Source organism: Dama dama, chromosome 4, assembly GCF_033118175.1.
Source record: "Dama dama isolate Ldn47 chromosome 4, ASM3311817v1, whole genome shotgun sequence".
NCBI lineage: Eukaryota > Metazoa > Chordata > Mammalia > Artiodactyla > Cervidae > Dama > Dama dama.
Window position 1 is genome coordinate 72254953 of NC_083684.1, and position 21965 is coordinate 72276917.

The following is a 21965-nucleotide window of genomic DNA, read 5'->3' on the forward strand; positions in this document are numbered from 1 at the left end:
TCAGTTACCGGAGCTTGCTGGATGATACCCTGTTCTCTCTGAGTGATGGGGTGGCCAAGACTGGGCCAAACAGCCATTTTGGATGCCTCTATGACAGAAGTCTGGGCTGTGTCTGAGCAGTTACTGAGGTTTCTGAATTGGAAAAGACCAGAGCGGTAGTAGAATCTATGCTGTCTGTGGACATGCTCCCTCTGAGAGATGTCCAAAATGTGATCACCCCATGGCAAGTGAAGGGCTCCAGCTGGTTCCATTTCATCATAGCCAGATGAGAATGAAAGGTTAAGGGAGGGTGAGTCAGGGACACTTTATTTGGAAAAAGTAGGGCATTTTATGAGCTGGGTTGTAGGTCACCAACAGTAAAATAACTAGTACAAGTCAGCTAGACTAGAAGTTATTAGTTTTGTGCAAAAGCAATTGCAGTTTTTGCTTTTTTTAATTTGCTGTCTGATACTGTTTTTGTTGTTGTTGTTCAGTTGCTAAGTCGAGTCTGACTCTTTGCCACCCCATGGGCTGCAGCACACCTGGCTCCCCTGTCCTTCACTTTTTCTGGAGTTTGCTCAGATATTGATATTGGAATACATTCTAAATAAATGTGGTTATGTTATACATCATTTTAATGCACATTTCTCATTTTATGTTTTTTTTTTTTTGGTAATGACATTACTTGCTGTTGATTTTATATTTATTTTAGACTGAGAAAGACTGAGGTCAGGAAGAGAAGGGGGTAACAGAGGATGAGATGGTTGGATGGCATCACCAACTCAATGAATGTAAGTTTGACCAAACTCCAGGAGATAGTGAAAGACAGGGAATCCTGGCATGCTGTAGTCCATGATGTCGCAAAATGTTTGACACAACTTAGCGATTGAACAACAACAACAACAACAACAGTGGAAATGCTGTTAGACAAAAAAGCAAATTCCAGAAATTTTCTTATTTGAGTTCAAAATGGATCATATGTAGAGGAGACAACTTGCAACATCAACAATGCATCTGGCCCAGGAACTGCTAATGAACATACAGTGGTGGTTCAAGAAGTTTTGCAAAGGAGACAAGAGACTTGAAGATGAGGAGTGTAGTGGCTGGCCATCAGAAGTTGACAATAACCAACTGAGAGCATCGTCAAAGCTGATTCTTTACAACTACATGAGAAGTTGCCAAAGAACTCAACATCAACCATTCTATGGTTGTTTGGCATTTGGAGTAAATGGGAAAGGTGAAAAAGATCAATCAGTGGATGCCTCATGAGCTGACCAAAAAAAAATTGTTGTTTTGTAATGTCCTGTTATTCTGTGCAACAGTGAACCATTTCTCGATTGGATTGTGACATGCAATGAAAAGTGGATTTTATACAATAACCAGCAATGACCAGCTCAATGGTTGGACTGAAAAGAAGCCCCAAAGCACTTCCCAAAGGCAAACTTGCACCAAAAAAGGGTCATGGTCACTATTTGGTGGTCTACTGTTGGCCTGATCCACTACAGCTTTCTGAATCCTGGTGAAATCATTACATCGGATAAGTATGCTCGGCAAGTGTATGAAACACACCAAAAACTGCAACACCTGTAGCCGGCATTAGTCAACAGAAAAGGTTCAACTGTCCATGACAATGCCTGACCAAACATCAGACAACCAATGCTTCAAAAATTGAATGAATTCTGCTACAGAGTTTTGCCTCATCAGCCATATTCACCTGACCTCTGGCCAATCAGCTACCACTTCTTCAAGCATCTTGAGAACTTTTTGCAGAAAAACCACTTCCACAATGTGCAGGATGCAGAAAATGCTTTCCAAGAGTGCATTGAATCCTAAAGCATGGATTTTTATACTATAGGAATAAGCAAACTTATTTCTCATTGGCAAAATCTTGATTGTAGTGGTTCCTATTTGGATTAATAAAGATGTTTTTGAGCCTAGTATAATGATTTAAAATTCATGGTCTGAAACTGCAATTACATTTGCACCAACGTAATACCTCATGCTCTCAAATCCTAGGATTAACTCATTTTCTCCAGCCAACATTCTAAGAGTCACAAAGGTCAACACTTGGGATGCTGAGTACCTCCCCACCACCCCCCACCTCCCCCCGGCCAGATGAAAGTCAAGATGTTTCTCTACAACTGGTGACCATGTAGAGGCTCCCCTTTCACAGGTCTGCTTTGCCACTAGTTCAACATTCAGCATCCAATTTTTCATGTGCTTGGAATTTAATGTTAGATGTCTGCTCCTTTTTCTTTTAAGAAAAATATGTAAGACATAAAAATTTGTAAGAGATTCAATGAAACCTGTGAAAAGACTCCTAAGCTGAATGAAAAAATGAAAAAGAACATCAACCTGCAGGCCTAAACCCCTTTGTTCCCCTCTCTTCATTGGAAAATACCCTGATTCTGGGAACGATTGAGGGTAGAAAGAGAAGGGGGAGATAGAGGATGAGATGGTTGGATACAATCACCAACTTGAGCAAACTCCAGGAGATAGTGAAGGACAAGGAAGCCTGGCATGCTGCAGTCCATGAGGTTACAAAGAGACACGACATAGCTACTGAACAACATTCCCCTCTGGAATAGCAAACCCCCTTCCTCTGGGGGCAGCCACTGTCCTGAATGAGATGTGAATCGTGCCATGTGTTTCCTGAAACTTTACAATGTGTCTGTTTCAAAACAATACAAAGCACATTTTGCATTCATATAAAAGCATAGAATTTCATCTGCAACTTGCATTTTTTGCTCCATAAATTTATCATTACAAGATTTATCCTTTCGCCTTTGTGTAGGGCTTTTTGTTATTGTTATTTGTTTTGCATTGTTACCTGTCGGAATCTTAGTTCCTCACCCAGGGACTGAATCCAGACCCCTGCAGTGGAAGCGTGGATTCCTAACCACTAGACCTCCAGGAGAGTCCCAAAATTTATCCTTTTTGATATGTGAGACTCAATTTCATTTATTTTCTCTGCTGTATAGTTTCCCATTGAATGACTATATCACAATTTGTTTATCCTGTGTACTTTTGATGGCCACTTAAGTTCATTGAAAAATACTCATTAAAGCAACACCCTAGAGCCCATGCTCCACAAGAGAAGCCACCACGATAGGAAGCCCATTGCACTGCAACTAGAGGAAAGCTCACACATTAATGAAGACCCAGCACAGCCAAAAACAAATTTTTTAAGCAAAGATGTCATCATGAGAGAGTTTATGCTAAGTTGCTTTAGTCGTGACTGACTCTTTGACCCCATAGACTGTAGCTTGCCAGGCTCCTTTGTCTATAGGATTTTCCAGGCAAGAATACTGGAGTGGGTTGCTATTTTCTCCTGCAGGGGATCTTCCCAACCCAGGGGCTGAAACCACGTCTCTCTTATCTCCTGCATTGGCAGATGGGTTCTTTACCACTAGTGCCACATGGGAAGTTTTCATGCCTTCTGATCTGGTAAAAGGAAACTGGGGAGGAAAAGGGTACATTTTGTGAAAGAAAAAGGAAAAACAGTCTTACTTTTCATTTGGATTTGCAGGTGAGGGAAGTGGTAATAGACATTTTATGAACACTTTAAAGCTTTGTTACTTCAGCAGACAGAAGAGTAGCTTTCAGTATGACAATCACAAATATGATCCTTTATAGTCTCTAAATGACATCTGAAAAGAAAAACTAGAGCTTGCATCATGAGAGCATTCCAATTTTGAGCCATCAGGCACATCATCTCATAACAACCACTGTTACAAGGCTTACTAGATTTGAAGTCTTTCACTCATGTGTGAACCAGCCAAATCTTTTCACCTGTTATTTGTAAAAAAAAAGATGTCACCAGCTGTTTTTTTCCCCTAACATAAGAATTCTTATTGTTTGCTGTTTTCAGCATCAGAGTTTTTCCAAATAAATAGCTGTTTTAGTCAAAGAAAAGATGCCCTTGGCTTGAAACTTTTTCTCAGCTTCAGATCCATCATGCAAGCCCCAAGTTATCTGAATCAATCAATCCCCTCTTAAAAGGGCAAAGGCAGGTGAGGTGGCTCAGCCTTGGTTAGATTCTTGCTCCACTGGATGTTCACATGCATTACTAAAAATAAGTCCAGCTCAAGTGGGGGAATGGTGAACGGTCTCACCTTGTACGCTTGGCTGCTGTACCCTGGGCATGCCACCTGGTTGGCCTTGGCCAGTGTTCACCAAATGGCGAATTCAGTCATGTGAGGGGACGTCAACTTTTAATGTATTCATGCTCAGTGGCATCTGACTCTTTGCAACCCCACGGACTTTAGCCTGCCAGGCTCCTCCGTTAGTGGAATTTTCCAGGCAAGAATACTGGAGTGGGTTGCAGTTTCCTACTCCAAGGGGTCTTTCCCACCCAGGGATCAAACCCGCGTCTCTTGCACTGCAGGCGGATTCTTTACCACTGAGCCACTTGGGAAGCTTTGCGTACCATGTGCAGGTGCTAAATCGCTTCAGTCCTGTCCCATTCTTTGCGGCTCCCTGGACTGTAGCCCCCCAGGTTTCTCTGTCCAAGGAGTTCTCCTGACAAGAATACTGCAGTGGGTTGCCATTTCCTGCTCCAAGGGATCTTCCTGACACAGGGATGGAACCTGCGTCTCACACCTTCTGCATTGTCAAGCACGTTCTTTACCACTAGCGCCACCTGGGTGAATACTATGATGCTATTGAAACGCAGTTCTGACAGTTACGAAGCAGTGTGTAAAGCAGTTTTCAAATATCCATGTTTCTTATAACCGTGTACTAAATACTGGCACCTACTGAGCGCCGGGCTACAATCAAAGGCTCCTCACCGCGGCGGCGGCACGGAATATTTATGATGGGGACACAGAGGTGTCAGGACTCGAATTCGTGTATCAGAAGAACCCGACGGGCGGGAATAGAGACCCAGGGAAGCCGCGAGTGGCCCTCTGAGCGACGCAGTTCGGCGCCCTCCGCGCAGGCGCACTCCCAGACCAACGCGGTCGCAGCCACACGCTCCAGTCCCAGGAGTGAGGCGTCAGAGGGGCTCGAACTTCTCAGCCTCAGCCCCCGGCGGGGTGGGACGAGCTGACGACCGCTCTCTGGGAGTTGTAGTTCTGCGCCCGCCCAGCTAGGCGCAATTTCGGCCAGCAGCGGGCGTGGCCTTCCTCCTGGCATTCCTCCAAGGAGTGCGGAACTAGAGGGTCCCAGGGTGGAAAACAAGGCGGCGCCAGGATTCAGAGCCCCTCAACCTCAGCCACCCAGGAGGGGGCGTGGCAAGCGGGAAGACGATCGGTGGCGCGCGCCACCCTCTGGGAGGTGTAGTTCAGCGTCGGTACGCAGGCGCAGTGCGCTCCGTGGCGGCCTCAGTCTTTGTCCTACAGTCCAGCGGTAAGTGAGGTTTGGGTTGGCCGGGGTAGGGGAGGCCGGGCGGAGCGCGGGTCCAGGGTCTTCCCTGGGACTCCGGCCAGGGTGTGTCCATAGCCGCGCGCGCCTGTGTCACATCCCTTTTACTGCTTCGGCCTAGTTTGGGTCGCTGTGGGCGGTGTGGGCGGGGCCGAGTGGGCGGGGCCCAATCGGGAGGGGTATCTCAGTGCCCGAGGGGAGGAGTTGGGGCGCGGGTTGGGTCACGGCTTTGAGGGAAGGGATTGAGGTCTTTGGCTTCAGGAGCATAGTCATAGAGATTAGCTGGCCTGACTCCTCAGAGCCTGGAGCCAGCCTAACCTGCATCCCTCCCTGGACTGGGCGAGACCTCCGAGGTTTGGAGGTGGGGAAGGAGGTCCCACTACCGTGTCAGCTGTGGAACCTCACTTTCTTGAGGGGCTTCTGTCCGTAAAGAATAAAGGTAAAGGAGACCCAAAGCAACGGATTTTGATCTTATCCACTTGGGACCCAGGAAACAGACAAATTAAAATCTTATTGAGCATCAGCTGCATGCCAGGCACCATCCAGGTTCCTTCATTACTTCAACAAGCAAGTGTTTACATGTTCTGGGTGCCAGGCCCTGTCCTATATCCCCAACATTGTCTCCGCCCTGAATGCCACAGGAGAGTCAGGGAGAGGATGATAAGCCCATAAAACATCACTGAATATTATAACTCCCATCCAGGGAACTATAATGAAGACAACTGGTCAGAGTGGCTGGGGCAGAATCAGGTGCCAATAGGCAGGGTCATTATTTATTTAGCCGCAATGCATGGCTCATGGAATCTCAGTTCCCCAACCAGGGATTAAACTCCAGGCCACAGCAGTGAAAGTCCAGAACCCTAACCACTAGCCCACCAGGGAACGTCTCCTTTTCACATTTTAATTCTCATAAGCTCCGTCCTGGGTCACCATCCTCATTTTATAAGAGAAAAACCTTTTGTAGAAACAGGCACACCAAAGAGTGCCAGAGACCCCAGTACTGCCTGGTTTTCTGCCTTCTGCACAGTAACAGAGTCATCACCCTGGGAATCATCTGTGCGACCTGGGCTGCACCCCTTGCCCCTCTGGCCATCCGTTTCCCTGTCTGGAATGAGTAAGGGAAAGGGAGGTCATCTTTCAACAGTGCCTGGAATAGCATCGGGTGCACAGCAGGAGTTCAAGAAATGCCACGCTGAAGCGGCAATCCTATTGCATCCCACCTGGGCACGGAGTTCCTACTACATGCACACAGGCCTTCCAGGGCCTGGAGTCACTCGTCACTTGTCACTTGCCCAGTCTCTTGTATCCCCTTTCCCCCCAGAACTGCCTACAGAGGAGCTGACTATTCCTGCAAGAGGCCCGAGGAGGAGGGAATGACTGCTGGGCTCCTCACCGCCGGGGACCCGGTGAGTACAGTGCCCCCTCCCACCCGGCCTTCAGGTGCCACCCGTGGTCCCCACCAGGCTCGTTCTGCCCTCGGGGCCTCTGCCGTCACTCTGTCCCTGACCTGGTCTGTGCTTTCGTCAGCTCCGTGTCCCTCCACATCTCACCTTGACACTCTGAGAAGATCAGCTGGGTCCCACCCCCCAACCCCTCCCTTGTGCCACCCTGGCAGACATTGCTTATCCATCCCACTGACCTGGAACTTTCTCGACACAGGGCTCAGGGTCCATTCTCCCAGCTGACACTCCCTCCAGTCACTTGGCCAACATGTACTGAGCACTGCCCGCCAGCAGGCACTGTTACAGGTACTGCAGGTGTGGAAACAGACAGGAAATCTCCGCCCCACGGCTCACAGAGCACGTGAGGAATGTAAATGTGCCATGTGTTGGGCAGGGAAATGAGGCCCCAAAGAGGGTGGGCTTGGGGCCCAGGAGGCCTCCCTGAGGCCGTGACCCCCAGGCAGAGATCTGCAGGAAGGGAGAGGGTGGGGTCGAGCCCACAGGCATAATGCTGCAGGAGCAGAGGCCTGGGGGTGGGACCGCACCGGGCACTTAGACCAGGCACATGTGTGGCAGGAGAGCCAGGTCTCCTAGGCCAGCTGCAGGGGCCTGAGGCCTTGGGAAGCAGTTCTGGTCATTTTTACCATGTGCAAAGGACTGGCACACAGTAGGCACACGGAGAACGGGTGAAGACTGAGTATTCTGAACCCTGGTCAGTGCTGGACACGTTTCACCAGGTTCAACATCCACATCAGTCCCACGAGGTTGGATGAGGAGGGACCAAGGTGCAGGGGCAAGTGACACAGCTGGGAGTGGTCAAGCTGGGCCTGAACTCCGACCCCTGAGGCCCCAGAGCCCCGAGTATGTCCTGCTCCTTCGTGCCTCTTCCTCCAGGTCCCTCTGCTGCTGCTGCAGCAGCATCCCTCCCACTTTCCCCAGAGCACTGAGCCTTTCTGGGGTTTGCATTTTTGCTCCCTCCCCAACCCAGCAGCTAGCACACAGCAGCAGGAGGCAGTGTGTGTGTGTGTCTTGTCTCCACGGCCTCTGCAGTGTCCAGACCTGTGCTCAGTAGGACTCTTCAGATAACTGAGCAAGATCTAATGAGTCTGGAAAGTATAGAGCAAGCAGGGAGAGTTGGTGAAAGAAAAGAAAACCACCCCGCCCTTCCCTCAGCATAGTTTGAAGCAGGGTCTGCAGGTAAAGCAACCACTATGTGCCGAGTCCTGAGCACACTTCCTGTGACTTCCCTCATTCCTCCCAGTAGCCTTCTCAGGGAGCTTCCAGCAACTTGCAGATGAGGCCGGAGGGGCAGAGTGCAGTGCAAAGACACCTGGATCTGGGGTTGGAATCTCCACCATGTGGATCCGCCACCAGTCTTCACATCACCACCCCGCCCTTGCCCCCACACTGGCTGTTCTGGTGGGAGAATCTCTAGCAGAGGTGGATTCTGCCTGGGAGACCAGGGTCCAAGAAGTGGGTGGCCTTGTGTCCCTGACCACCCCCTCCACATGGCCAAGTTCTTAACTCTGCCCTCCACTCTGGCCATCCATAATACTTGCTTCAGTGATATGAAAATCTCTTTGTGGAGGATGTGAGTGCCCAAACCTCATGTGCCTTGGAAAAAAAAGCATAAATTCCCCACCTGATCATGGAAGAAACTGGCCTTATTCTCTCTTTGTGAGTCTGTTTTTGTTTGTTCACTTGTTTATTTTTTAGATTCCATATATAAGAGAGAATGTTCAGTATTTATCTTTCTCTGACTTATTTCACTAAACATAATACCGTTCAGGTCCATCCACGTTGTGGCAAATGGCAAAATTTCATTTTTTATGGTTGAGTAGCATTCCAGTGAGTACTGAGCACTGCCCGCCAGCAGGCACTGTTACAGGTGCATGTGTGTACCAAGTCTTTACTGGTTCATCTGTTGATGGACACTTAGGTTACTTGCACATCTTGGCAATTGTAAATAGTGCTGCTGTGAACACTGGGGTGCATGTGTCTTTTAGAGTTACTGTTTTGTTTTGTTTTTTCTTCAGATATATACCCAGGAGCAGGATTCCTGGATAATATGGTACTTCTATTACCCCAATATTTAAAATTGAAGACTAGGAAACAGTCCTTGGGGGTCCTGCCCCTGGACATCCCCACCATTTCATTTTTCTAGCCACTCTCCATTGCTCTTTCTCTCCACAGTTCCTTTTTGTATTCAGGCACTGTTTATGCACTGAGTAGATTTTGTGAGTGTGCAGCCTGGTGCCTGCACATATGGACACCAGTGGATGGTCCAGCTGAGGCGTGGGGTTCCCAGCCCCTGGGGCTCCCTCAGTCGATTCTGCTGTGACATCTCAGAGGTCCATCTCAGTTTGTCCAAGGAGGAACCAGATAGGAGGGTGTGAGTTCCCTGCCTACCCCCAAGGCCCAGAACTCCCGTTCTGACCCCCAGAGCCTGTTTTTTCTCTCACTTATCTTTCAGGGAATTGGCTTAGCCCCATGGCCAACAGGCAATCGATGGACCCAGACTTCCTAAGTTCAAGTCCTGGCTCAGCCCTTTGTCCGGGTGGTTTTGGGTGACTCCGTTGTCGTCCTCCCTGGGTGAACAGTGGCTGAATGTGATTACCCATGGCTGGGGTTATTAAGTGAGCAATCCATGTGCATCTCTCAATACCATCTACATGTTTGCTTTGACATTTTCTGTTTTTTAAGGTTCAGAAACTCAAAGTTCTTAATGTGTCAAAACTCTGATATCTTCCATAGTTGGCTGACTTTTTTTAAGACCAACAGTCCCATAATGATATTCTCATTGTGAAAGTGTCAAGCAGACTTAGAAAGTCCCCCTTGCTCCTCAGTCCCTCCTAGGCTTCCTTTTAAAAAGCTGCCGCTGTTGTCACTCTGCACCTTATTTTCCGGTGCTAATATACAAGTTTTCAGACAAATAGGAATTAGAACTCTGTTTTGTTTCACATAAATAGCACTGTGCTGGTGATGTCCCACCCGCTGGGATTTTTCCATCTGGAAGGTTATTCCCCAGCTGTGTGTATCAGTGCCCCCCATCTTGTGCTTGGCTGCAGGTTTTCCAGAAACTAACTTTGGCTGCTCCCATATGACAGGCGTCTAGGCTATTACCAGTTGTCTGTCATGTATAGACAGTGCAGCAAGGGAGTGCGGTTCTTGGGGGGATGGGGAGGTGGAATTGCCAACATAACTACTATATGTATTTTTAAAAACCTGCCAGTTGTGCAAGTAATCCATGCCTGGGTACTCAGCCTCCCTCTTCTCAGAAGGGCCAGGCTCTCTGTCCTGTTGTTTGCCTTTTACTTACTGATTTGTCAGTTCTTCGCATGTGCTGGCCAGTAATCCTTTTCCTTCTATTTATGTTGCAAATATTCATTCTGCTGTTATGGTCCTTGTGGCTTGTAAAGACTTTGTCATCTAGAAATCATGAATTTTGATTGCTGAATGTATCATTTTCCTTTTGATTCTGTAACAAATCCCAACAAACTTAGTGGCTTAGAACCACACAAATTATTGTTTTATACTTCTGGAGACCAGAAGTCTGAAACGCGTCTTTTTAGGTTGAAATCAAGGCGTCTGCAGGGCTGTGTTGCTTCTGGCAGCTCTAGGAGAGAATCCACTGCCTTCCCTTTTCCAGCTTCTAGATGCCTCATAGCCCTTGGCTCCTGGCCCCCTTCCATCTTCTAAGACAGATTCCGCCATTTGAGTCTTCCTCACATACCATTACTGTGAGGCTGACTCTTCTACCTCTTCCTCATTGAAAGACCCTTGTGATTACATTGGGCTCACGAGGACATTCCAGGATAACCTCCTTATTTTAAGGTCAGCAGACTAACAACCTTAATTCCATCTGCTATCCTGATTCCTCCTTGCTATGTAATCCTGGGATGGTAGAGACACAGTTCTTCCTACCAAACTCATTTTTCTTCTTTCTGACTTTTAATGTTTTATTTGTGAAGACTTTCTGTGCCACCCATTTATTAAATTAATGGTCTATACTTTTCCAACTTTTTCCTTTTTTATATTCATCTCTTTAAGCTTTCTCAAATTTATTTACGGTATGAGGTAGAGAGCTACTGTTTTTCCCCCAAAGGGCCAGTTGCCCCAGTGTGCCCCATGGCTTTGAAGTGCTCCCACTACCACACGGACGTTCCACTAATGCATGGATCTTCATGTACTTCAATTTAATTTACACGGTAAACAGATTCTTAATAAAATCTCCCAGATTCAACCCTTGGACTTGCTGCTTACCAGCTTTATACCTTTGGGCAAGATACTTACGTTCTCCCAGTCTCTGGAAAATGGGCTTGTGGCAGCATGTACCCTCTTATCTCTTAAAGAGGGCTTTGTTTTATTATGTATACATCACAGACCCCTCCGATATGGTTTTGGCCAAAGGGTGAGGCAGAGAAACAGCCTGACAGTTTTCTAGGTGCTCCTTCCCTGCCTTCTCCCTGAGGGACACCCATGCCAGCATACTTCCTGTGACCCCAGCATGTCAGGACCACCATCCTCTTCACTTTTACTCCTCATTTTTTCATCTCAAGAGTCTCTCCTCCAGCAGGGCTCCTGGCCCCCCAAGGGAAACCTGACCCAAATCCCCTGACCCTCTCACCTACGTGGCCGAGGCCCCCATTCACCAGCTGCTTCCTCCTGACGGCCACACTGGGGACTCTGAGGATGCGTGTGTGTGATGTTTCAGGAGCAAGTGACTTTTGAGGACGTGGTCGTGGACTTCACCCAGGAGGAGTGGGGGCATCTGGAGCCGGCCCAGAGGACCCTGTACCGAGATGTGATGCTGGAGACCTTCGGGCTCCTGGTCTCTGTGGGTGAGGCCACCCCCGTGCCCTGATGATCTGCCCCCAGCACAGGTTCTCATTTTCCTGGGATAAAAGTGGGAGTACATCTAGGCCTTAAATGGGGATACCTGGGCTGTGACTTGGGCTTCAGGGACCCGATTGTTTTAGTGTAGGTAACATCAGTTATAGTGTTTTGGTTGCAAATTACAGATCCATGTGAACAATGCCAGAAGCAGAAAGTCCTGGGGTAAAAGGGACATATCGGTCCTGTGACCACAGAACTCCCGGGCAGACCTGGATCTGCCTTTGGTGCTGGTGGGAACCCCCTCCTCCCCCCATACCTCTTTCTTCCTCCATTCACAGATGGACCCCTCTGAAGGTGATGAGAAAGCTAACAGTGTGCCTCTCCCGGGCTTGAGACCAACAGGAGAGGCAGAGTCTGTGTTCCGGGCACCCATAGAAGGTCCTAGGTTGTCTTGGTTTGGCAGCCAGGTCCCCTCCACACTGGTCATTGTTGCCATGAGGCAAAGGAAGAAACAGAGCTCTGATAGGCACCCTGGGGCCAGGGATGGGGTCAGGGACTGAGTAGGGGGAAGGGGCCTCTAAGGAAGGGCAGAAGCTGTTACAACAACCATGTCCTCCCAGAACCCCCCAGACACGTGGTCCTGGAAGACTGAAGGTGTGGGCAGAGGGTTAGGGAGGCTCCTAGGACACAGCTGTTCACTCCATGGGTCTCGCCCTGAGCAGGACACTGGCTCCCAAAGCCGGATGTCATCTCCCTGCTGGAGCAGGAGGCAGAGCTGTGGGCAGCGGACGAGGGAGGCCCCCAAGGTGTGTGCCCAGGTGAGATGAAAGCCCTGCAGTCTGGGGGGAGCCTGTTCACCCCCCAGCTTCTCTCTCCATACCCACCCCTGGTTCTTCAGAGCAAATTGACTACTCAGTCTCTCAGGGAACATTCACCAAGCACCTGTTCTGTTGTGAGAAGGGTAACCTCAAATTCAAAGCCTCCAGAGATGAGGACATGGATATGTTTGGGAGTCTCTGTTCTGCCAACCACATCTTGCTTGACCTTTTCTATGTAACTTTTCACTGGAGTGTAACAAATGGGAAAGGTGCCCACATCACACTTTTAAGCCAGTGTAGTGTCAGGGTGGGGATGTCAGGCACCGAGGCCATGGCCATACAGAGAGAGTCAGATCCCAGGGCCAGAAGGGAGGAGGAGGAAATGCATTTGTTTCTTCCTTCAGCACATCCATTGAGCTCTGCTCTGAGCCGGGGGTACTCCAGGCCCAGGACATCTGTTGACAGTTTCCCTGTATGCGTGCTTTCTCCTCAGCATCCTCTCCTGCCCTCATTCTCTGTGCTTCCCTGAACACCCCATCCACACCTCCTATACCAATGCCCCACCCATGATTATTCTCTGTGCTTCCTTCCCTGATTTGTAAAAATGTACTTTTTAATGGACAAAGCCACCTGTGCCTTGGACCTTTCAAAACTATAAGTTTTATTCTTCTGTCTACTCACCACCCGCCCCCCCCCCCCCCCCACACACACACACACAGACTTCCTTCAGAACCAGGATTAGGGGACATTTCCATTTCTCTGCTTCTTTCAGATTTGGAAACCAGACCCCAAAGCAAGCTATCAACTGAAAAGCAAGGTGTAACTGAAGAAATACCCAACAGTGCCCTGGTAGAAGGGTTCCTACAGGAAAGTCTGTGGCACTCTAAGGATGAAGATGCTGCAGGCAACAGGGAACAGGGCCCTGAGAAGTCAGATAGCTGTGTGGTGCAGGCGGCCTGCACACCTGTGAAGACACCGACACAGGAGCAGCAGCAGGGTAATGGGTGTGGGGAAAACTTGAGTCTGAGGCCAGATCTCCCAACTCAACCAATGACTCCTGAAAGGCAAGGTGCCCCAATGCGGGGAACACATGGACAGAGGGAGAATTCAAACTCAAATGCTCAACAGAAAACCTGTGCAAAAGAGAAGCCCTATGGATGTCAGGAATGTGGAAAGGCCTTTAGTCACAGCTCAGCACTCATTGAACACCACCGAACACACACAGGAGAGAGGCCTTATGAATGTCATGAATGTGGAAAAGGCTTTCAAAACAGCTCAGCACTTACCAAACACCAGCGAATCCACACTGGTGAGAAGCCTTACAAGTGTACTCAGTGTGGGAGGACCTTCAACCAAATTGCCCCATTGATCCAGCACCAGAGAACTCACACGGGTGAGAAACCCTATGAGTGCAGCGAGTGTGGGAAATCCTTCAGCTTTAGATCCTCCTTCAGCCAACATGAGCGGACGCACACAGGTGAGAAGCCCTACACGTGCAGTCAGTGTGGAAAGGCCTTCCGACAGAGCATCCATCTCACCCAGCACCTGCGAATCCACACTGGGGAGAAGCCATACCAGTGTGGAGAGTGCGGCAAGGCCTTCAGCCACAGTTCATCCCTGACTAAACACCAGCGGATCCACACTGGGGAGAAGCCCTATGAGTGCCAGGCATGTGGAAAAGCCTTCACCCAGATCACACCACTGATTCAGCATCAGAGGATACACACAGGCGAGCGGCCTTATGAGTGCAGTGAGTGTGGGAAGGCTTTCAGCCAGAGCACACTCCTGACTGAGCATCGGAGGATCCACACAGGAGAGAAGCCCTATGGGTGCAACGAGTGTGGGAAAACCTTCAGTCACAGCTCATCGCTTAGCCAGCACGAGCGGACACACACAGGCGAGAAACCCTATGCATGCAGGCAGTGTGGGAAGGCCTTCCGGCAGAGCACACACCTCACTCAGCATCAGAGAATCCACACGGGGGAGAAGCCCTACAAGTGTAGTGACTGTGGTAAGGCCTTCAGCCACAGCTCATCCCTGACCAAACACCAGCGGATCCACACTGGGGAGAAGCCCTATGAGTGTAATGAGTGTGGTAGAGCCTTCAGCCAGCTTGCTCCACTCATTCAACACCAGCGGATCCACACAGGAGAGAAGCCCTATGAGTGTAATCAGTGTGGCAGAGCCTTCAGCCAGAGCTCCCTCCTCATAGAACACCAGAGGATTCACACCAAGGAAAAACCCTATGGGTGCAATGAATGTGGAAAATCCTTCAGCCACAGCTCATCGCTCAGTCAGCACGAGAGGACACACACTGGGGAAAAGCCCTACGAGTGCCAGGACTGCGGAAAGTCCTTTAGGCAGAGCACCCACCTCACTCAGCACCGGAGGATCCACACAGGAGAGAAGCCATATGAGTGCAGGGACTGTGGGAAGGCCTTCACACACAGCTCCTCCCTTACCAAGCACCAGAGAACTCATACTGGGTAGACCCACTCCATGTGTGCTGGGACCCAGCAAAGCCTTAAGCCATAGCACATCACTTACTACATTTGACCCAGTCATACTCCTGATAAACAATACACTGTAAACAAGCCTTTGTGCTCAACACACCCCTAAGACTCCCACACAGAGTTGACATTTATGGAAATGACTGTGGGAATAGCAAGCTCTGGGTCATCTATCCCAGACAGCCAGTCATCCAGACAGTAGGGAAGTGTGAAGTTAATCACTATTGAGGACCTTTAGCCATGAGTGCCCACCAATGCTTCACTATAGAACCTACAAAAGGGAGAAATGGAAAAAATGTAGTGAACATGGGGTGGCTTCTAAGAAGTCACCATATTCTAAACCAGATATTTTGAAAGTGGTGAGAAACTCAACAAATGCCTTTCATATAAAAGAATCAGATGCAGTCAGAATTTGTCATTATTGCACATGACATTCTTGTGGCTAGGTGCTTATGAAAAGTGCAAGTTGACTTTCATATTTGCTAAAACCAATATGGCAGAGTGTTCCAGACATGAGAGTGGCATTTTTATGGAATCATGAATATTCAAATATCTCAGCACAAAATTTTCTGATTTGTGTGTAATTGAACAAGGTACATGGCCACCAGTCTCACAAATGTGAATGCCATATGATAATTATCCATGTACTATAAACAGATTTTAAAATAGTTGTATGCATTATGTGGCAATAAGTTAATTTTTATATGCAATGGAACTGAAAAGATTTGTATAGGAAGACTTGAAAGGTAGAGCCCCTTCCACAGAGTCTTGCAGATTCTGAGATGGCTTTTACTGCTTTGTTCTTGCTATAAAATTTTCTACCAGACTCAAAGGCATTAGAAATGCAGATGTTGCTGTTTCACAGAGAAGATTTATCTTTGTTAAGTCACCATCTTGGGGCTTCCCAGATGACTCAGTGTTAAAGAATCCACCTACCAAGCAGGAGATGCTGTTTTGATCCCTGGGTCAGGAAGCTCTCCTGGAGAAGGAAATGGCAACCCACTCCAGTATTCTTGCCTGAGAAATCCCATGAAGGGAGGAGCCTGGCAGGCTACAGTGCATGGGGTAACACCTAATTTTATCTTGGCAATTTTTCATTTTTCCTCCCAAAGAGGGGGCACTCCTCAGTTGTGTGAGCTTCGACTCCAATGAATCTGGACTGATCCCTGACTCAAGATACTTAAGAAAGACATTTATAGTGATGATGTTCATAGATTTTATATATGCATTGAAGACATACATACCAAATCTTGTACACAGAAAAATTAGTCATCTGTACACTGAAAAGTCAAAAGTAATAGTTCCTATGTGCTGGGAACATGAGAAAATATTTTTTCTCCCTCCCCCCCTTTTTTTTAAAGTTTTCCGTGATTGGGAGAAGTTTTTTCAAAATGGTGGAAAGTGAATTTTATAGAAACCCAGTAAATAATTTTCAAGAAAATTTAAAAAGCAAAAACAAATATAACTAAAATTCCATGACTCCAACAAAACTATTTTAAGTTTTACACTTTCTTTGCTATGATTTGACCACATTCACTGTCTTATAGTTACAACAAAATAAATATTTATAATTTACTTACTAAGCAATGCTTAGAAATAAGTTTTTCTGTGTTGCCACACAGTCTTCTTAATTATCATTATGCTTATTATTCCTTTGAATAACTCTACCAAAATTTAAGTCATAGTTCCTCTGTAATTGGGTATTTAACTCCATGTAAATGAACATCCTAGTCACTTGTGTATATTTTGCTTTTAGTATCCCACAAAGGTCCAGGAAGGATTTCAGCCTCGATGTATACAGCCTTCTCCGTCCCCTGCCCCACCCCCCACCAACTAATTCTTTAAAAAAAAAACAACTTTATTTTTGGCCCTGCCACACAGCATGTGGGATTTTCATTCCCCAACTGGGGATCAGACCCATGCCCTTTGCATTGGAATCTCAGAGTCTTAATCACTGGACCACCAGGGAAGTCATTCCTCACTAACTCTTTAGGAAAAATCATCATGTCTTTACATTTCAAGAAACACAAATGTAAAAGTAAGTCTTAAGAAATTGGGCTGTTTGTGTTCCAAGTATTTGCACTGGTTGACACTGATTTACAAAGCTCATCAACCCAGGCAATGATGGGGGGTATGTATTAGTCTGCTTGGACTGCCATAACAAACAGGTTAGCTGGCTTAAACAACAGAAATTTACTGCTGGAGGCTGGAAGTCCAACTTATGGAGTTATGGAGCTACAGAGACTGAAAGTCCAAGATCAAGGTGCTGTCAGGGTTGGTTTCTGGTGAGACCTTTTTCTGTAACTTCCTCTGTGCACACTCGGCAAGAGAGAGTAATCTCTGCTCTTTCTTCCACTTCTTATGAGTCCACCAGTCTTATGGGAGTAGGGCCCCACCTGTGTGACCTCATTTAACCTTAATTATCACCCTAAAGGCCCTATCTCTAAATTATGGGTTAGGGCTTCAACAGATGAACTGGGGAGGAGGGGCATGGCAGCACACGACTCAGGCATAGCAGAGGGTAGTAAGCATTTCCTTCACATTGGAATTCATTCCCATCTTGCCCGGTTGCCTTTTATGTGATTTTACCTTCCCCTGTCCCTTTGAACATAGGCATCCTCTGACACAACAGGTTTCCCTGGTGGCTCAGTGGTAAAGAATCTGCCTGCCAGTGCAGGAAACACAGGTTCAATCCCTCAGTTGGAAAGAACCCCTGGAGAAGGAAATGGCAACCCACTCCAGTATTCTTGCCTGGGAAATCCCATGGACAGAGGAGCCTGGTGGGCTACAGTCCATGGGTTTGCAGAGTCAGACACGACCTAGGGATTAAACAAACCCTCTGATACTCCTTGTGAACCTACTAACACTCAAGCAGCAGCAACAACTACAAGACAGGGATGTGAATGAGGAAATAAATCCTTGATTATGTTAAGCTCCTGTGATTTGGGCATGATTACAACAGAAATGTATTGCTGGAGAAGACTCGTGAGAGTCCCTTGGACAGAAAGATCAAACCAGTCAATCCCAAAGGAAATCAACCCTGAATATTCATTGGAAGGTTGATGTTGAAGCTGAATCTCTAATAATTTGGCCACCTGATGTGAAGAGCTGACTCACTGAAAAAGACCCTGATGCTGGGAAAGATTAAAGGCAGGTAGAAAAGGGGGTGACAGAGGATGAGATGGTTGGATGGCATCACCGACTCAATGGACATGAGTTTGAACAAACTGGGAGATAGTGATGGACAGGGAGGCCTTGGCATGCTGCTGTCCATGGGTTTGGAGAGTCAGACATGACAGCAACTGAACAACAACAGACTTCCTGCCCAAAAACTGACAGAAATAGGCAACAGTATCTATAGAAAGCAGTTAAGTTTATGCGCAGGCAAAAAAAAAAATGAACAATGCTAGAATCTGAGACTGAATGCAGAAATCAAAAGATCACCTTACACAGCCCAAGGAGTTAAGTTCAGACAAAGCTCATCAACCTTTACTTGTGTTTTCACTTTTTTTGATCACTATCCTCCCCACTCCCTGCCAAGTAAAATACATATTTTACATTGCATCCGGTTTTCATATTTAGATATATGGCTGAAAAGTTTCATAAAACAGTATTTGCCTTTACTATATTATGAATTTTGACTTATTTTATTCTATGTCATTACTTTGTAATGCCGGTGGTCACCTCTGATTTCACAACTCACTAATGGGCTGAAACACATGGTTTGAAAACACTCCATTACTAGGCTCTGAGTGTTTTTGTGACCTTCGTAAGCCACTCCATACCTATAAAGACATGTGAGTTAAACTGGAAAATAGTATACTACTGAGGATTCAGACGTGAATGTGACATCACCTGTTTATGAAAAGGCCAAAACAGCTGGCAAGATTTCTGCTTGAACAACAGCCTTTGGAAGTTCTACCAGGAGGAACAGAGACAAGGCTGACTTGGAGAAAGAGCTGGCAGATGACACACTTTAAGGCAATTACACACTTCGCACAGAGACCAATGTTCCAATGTGTGGGTGGTGCTGAAGTGGGCCTAGAAGAAAGCAGAGTCTTCTTTCGTTCTTGATGGCTTGTGCTCAAGGGTAAGCCCTCTTTAGTTGTGTTTGCAAGACCAGGGCTTCCTCGCAGCCCTTCCGGGGTTCTACCTGCTTTAGCCACACTAGCTCATTTAGAAAACAAGCAGACCTACACCCACACAGACACCACAGGAAACCACTCAAGGGTTTCAAAGGAACCCGATGTGTGATTTGGAACATTCAGGCAGGCAGCTGTCCTGTGCTGGCATGTACAGCAAAGTGGCTCATCTCTGCCTCAGAGTGAACGGGGCAAACGTCACCTTCCACGTGTTCCGGGACCCACCGAGCCTCCCCCGGTCTGGGCTCCACGTGCAGCCAGGTGAGGCCCAGTGCCCTCTCAGATGCACAGACTCTTTCCTCTCATGGTCTCCTGGTGCCCGGCCAGGGCCAAGCTGAAGTGGAAGTTTCCAGCAGCCCTGCCCACCTGGAGCTTCCTGATATGGCTCCTGAGATGATCCGTGAAATGGTGGGTCCCCCCACAGGTCTCCCCACAGGGCCTGCAGGCCCCTGGCTTCCCTTGGGACCCCCGACCCCCAGACAGATTCACGTACTGCAGGGCAGCAGGTGGCTAGAAGTGCCTGGTCCTGCTCGGCCACAGCAGGCACCTTCTTCGTTTGGCATTGCCGGCGGCTGCTCCTGCTGGAGACACCCTGGGGCCCTGCCCACCCACACCCTCTGCATGAGGCCTGGGCACCCTGGCCTTGCTGCAGGGTGCCTGGGGTGACAGGTGTTCGGGCTCTCCCCAGCTGTGCCACTCCCCTGGCTGGCTCGTGGATGACTGACAGCCTGCGGGCTACGGTGAGAAGTCCTGGTCCCCCTCCCGAGGGTCCAGAACCTTCTGCAGCTGGCTTTCCTCCCACGTGGCAGTGCCCCCAAGAAGCAAATGAGGATTTCCCTCGTGAGCGTCTCACAGGCTCTCTTTGCTTTCCTGCCGCCTGAAACAAGGCCACAACGTGAGTGGTCCTGACTCACAGGGCTCAGAGAAGGAGACAGCTACGGGAGCAGTTTTGGGCGAGGATGGAGGGTCTGGACAAGCAGGGAGGAGTGGGCAAGAGCATGCCATCATCGATGAACTGAGGGAGCTGAGAACTCGGGCCGGATCACAGTTGCTGAGGGCTGTGGCGCGGGCCAGGGTGGTCCTGTCTGCTTTCCTGCCTCTGAGTGCCTGAGCTCGTGTTTGCCTGAAAGAAAGACCCTCACTCCCCGCCCACCTTACCGCTAAAATGGCCACATGACCCAGTGCTGGCCCAAAAGCTCAAGTGGAAGGGCTCCTACTGCCGTGAGAGTCGGGCCAGTCTGCCCAGACTGCGAGCTGACGCTGGCAATGGACTGTCTGAGCCAGGACTGTCACCAGCAAGGGCCAACGCACCCATGTTGTAACTAATGTTACGCTGGAGGCCCCAACGGTGCACGTCCCCTGGGATTTATGCCCTTGGGTACGCCCCCTGCTACTCCCGAGCCCACCCCGCACTGGCTTGGCCACGTGACCTATATAGTCTACCGGACATTAGCACACATGATGCAAAGGCTTGATAAGCACGCGCACAACAGCACTTGCTGTGTTAGTCGCTCAGTCAATCCGACTCTTTGTGATCCTGTGGACTGTAGCCCAACAGGCTCCTCCGCCCACGCGATTATCCAGGCAAGGACACTGGACTGGGTTGCCATGTCACAGTGCCTACCCTCCTGGAGTGCTCCCTCCTGAACCCAGCGGCCTGCCCCACTGTGAGGCAGCCTAAGTGAAGCAACATGAACAAGAACCCAGGCTGAGCGCTTCAGCTGAGCTCTGTGCCTAGGGCCAACGCCAACTGCCAGGGGTTGAGTGAGGCCACCCGGGACACGCCAGCCTGACTCAAGCCTCCAGGTGACATGGCCCAGCAGGAGGACTACCCGGCTGACTCAGTCAGTCCACAGAATGGTAGTGCCTAACACTGCTGTTCTTAAGTGCCTATGTTTTCGGGTGGTTTTAGTACACGGCAGGAGATCACTGCAGCAGCCAGCGTTTGGGAAGGACAGGTGGTGGGCAGATGAGTGAGGTCAAAGTGGAGATCTCTACCGACCATCTTGGGAAACGTGCGACCATCTTGGGAAACGTGTTCAAGGTCAAATACATTTAGCACGTCTTTAAAACAGGGTGGGGTCCCAACTGAAGGCCCCCGTGGGGTCAGGATTCCTGAGACCAGCAGTGCTGGGGGAGGGTGAGCAGGGAGGCCGTGGAGGCAGGTCTCGCCCACAGCGGTGGTGTCTAAGGATCTTCGTGCTTTCTCCAGCGGGATCTGTTCTGCCCTGCTGGTCCCCCTTGCCGCCCGCCCCTGTACGCAGGCACCTCTGGAAACTTCAGCTTCTGAAAAAGTGCAGCCACAACTGAGGCTCTTGATCCAGAGAGGCTGGCCCCTCCGCGTCAGGCCCACAGAGAGATGCTTGGGGAGCACCGCCCTGGTTCTGCCCAGGGGCCCTGTTTCCTGGCCTGGCCCAGGGCTCCACGGCTGCAGAACTGCCGACCTCCTCGGGGCCGGGCCCGCCCTGGGCATGCAGGGTGCTGCACGGCACCCCGGCCTCTCCCTTGTAGATGCCAGGACGGATGCCTGAAGCAGCCCCCAGACAGTGCCCATCATCCCGCGCTGAGGACCAGGACTTCAGTCCCCGGAAGCTCCTCTGTCCTTCCACTGCACACGGGCTCCAGGCCTGCACTCGGGGTGGCAAGGCCACGACAGGGCAGACAGACATCAACAAAAGCCACGCAAGAGATGAGGTCGGGAGTCCTGGCTGGTGGGAGCGGGAACCCAAGGAGAGCAGATGCAGCAGGAAGGGGGGGGGGGGGGGAACCAAGAGCACACGGGGCATGGCCAGAGAGGCAGGGAGGAGGCTGCAATTGCCACAGTGGGTCGGGGGGCAGCGTCTGGTCAGGGGCTCACGTCAGAGCCCCTTCTGA

General features: G+C 49.2%; 1 protein-coding gene across 3 annotated transcripts; it reads left to right on the top strand.

Moving 5' to 3' along the window:
• Positions 1-4887: 4887 nt before the first annotated feature.
• On the top strand, positions 4888-20402 carry LOC133055012 (zinc finger protein 135). Of its 3 annotated transcripts, none has more exons than XM_061140478.1 (5): positions 4888-5328; positions 6665-6749; positions 11500-11626; positions 12344-12427; positions 13212-20402. In XM_061140478.1, the coding sequence occupies exons 2-5, from the start codon at positions 6717-6719 to the stop codon at positions 14927-14929; spliced, it is 1962 nt and encodes a 653-aa protein (XP_060996461.1). In that variant the 5' UTR covers positions 4888-5328; positions 6665-6716; the 3' UTR covers positions 14930-20402. The 3 variants fall into 3 exon arrangements, with proteins under 3 accessions (XP_060996461.1, XP_060996459.1, XP_060996462.1); XM_061140476.1 differs by having other exon boundaries at positions 4956-5328; positions 12344-12439; XM_061140479.1 differs by lacking the exon at positions 12344-12427 and having other exon boundaries at positions 4956-5328.
• Positions 20403-21965: the final 1563 nt, after the last annotated feature.

Coding starts and splice junctions, on each gene's coding strand:
- LOC133055012 (XM_061140476.1), top strand. CDS start 6,717: ATGACTGCTGGGCTCCTCACCGCCGGGGACCCG. Junction 6,750..11,499: donor TCCTCACCGCCGGGGACCCG/GTGAGTACAGTG, acceptor GTGATGTTTCAG/GAGCAAGTGACTTTTGAGGA. Junction 12,440..13,211: donor CCCCCAAGGTGTGTGCCCAG/GTGAGATGAAAG, acceptor TGCTTCTTTCAG/ATTTGGAAACCAGACCCCAA.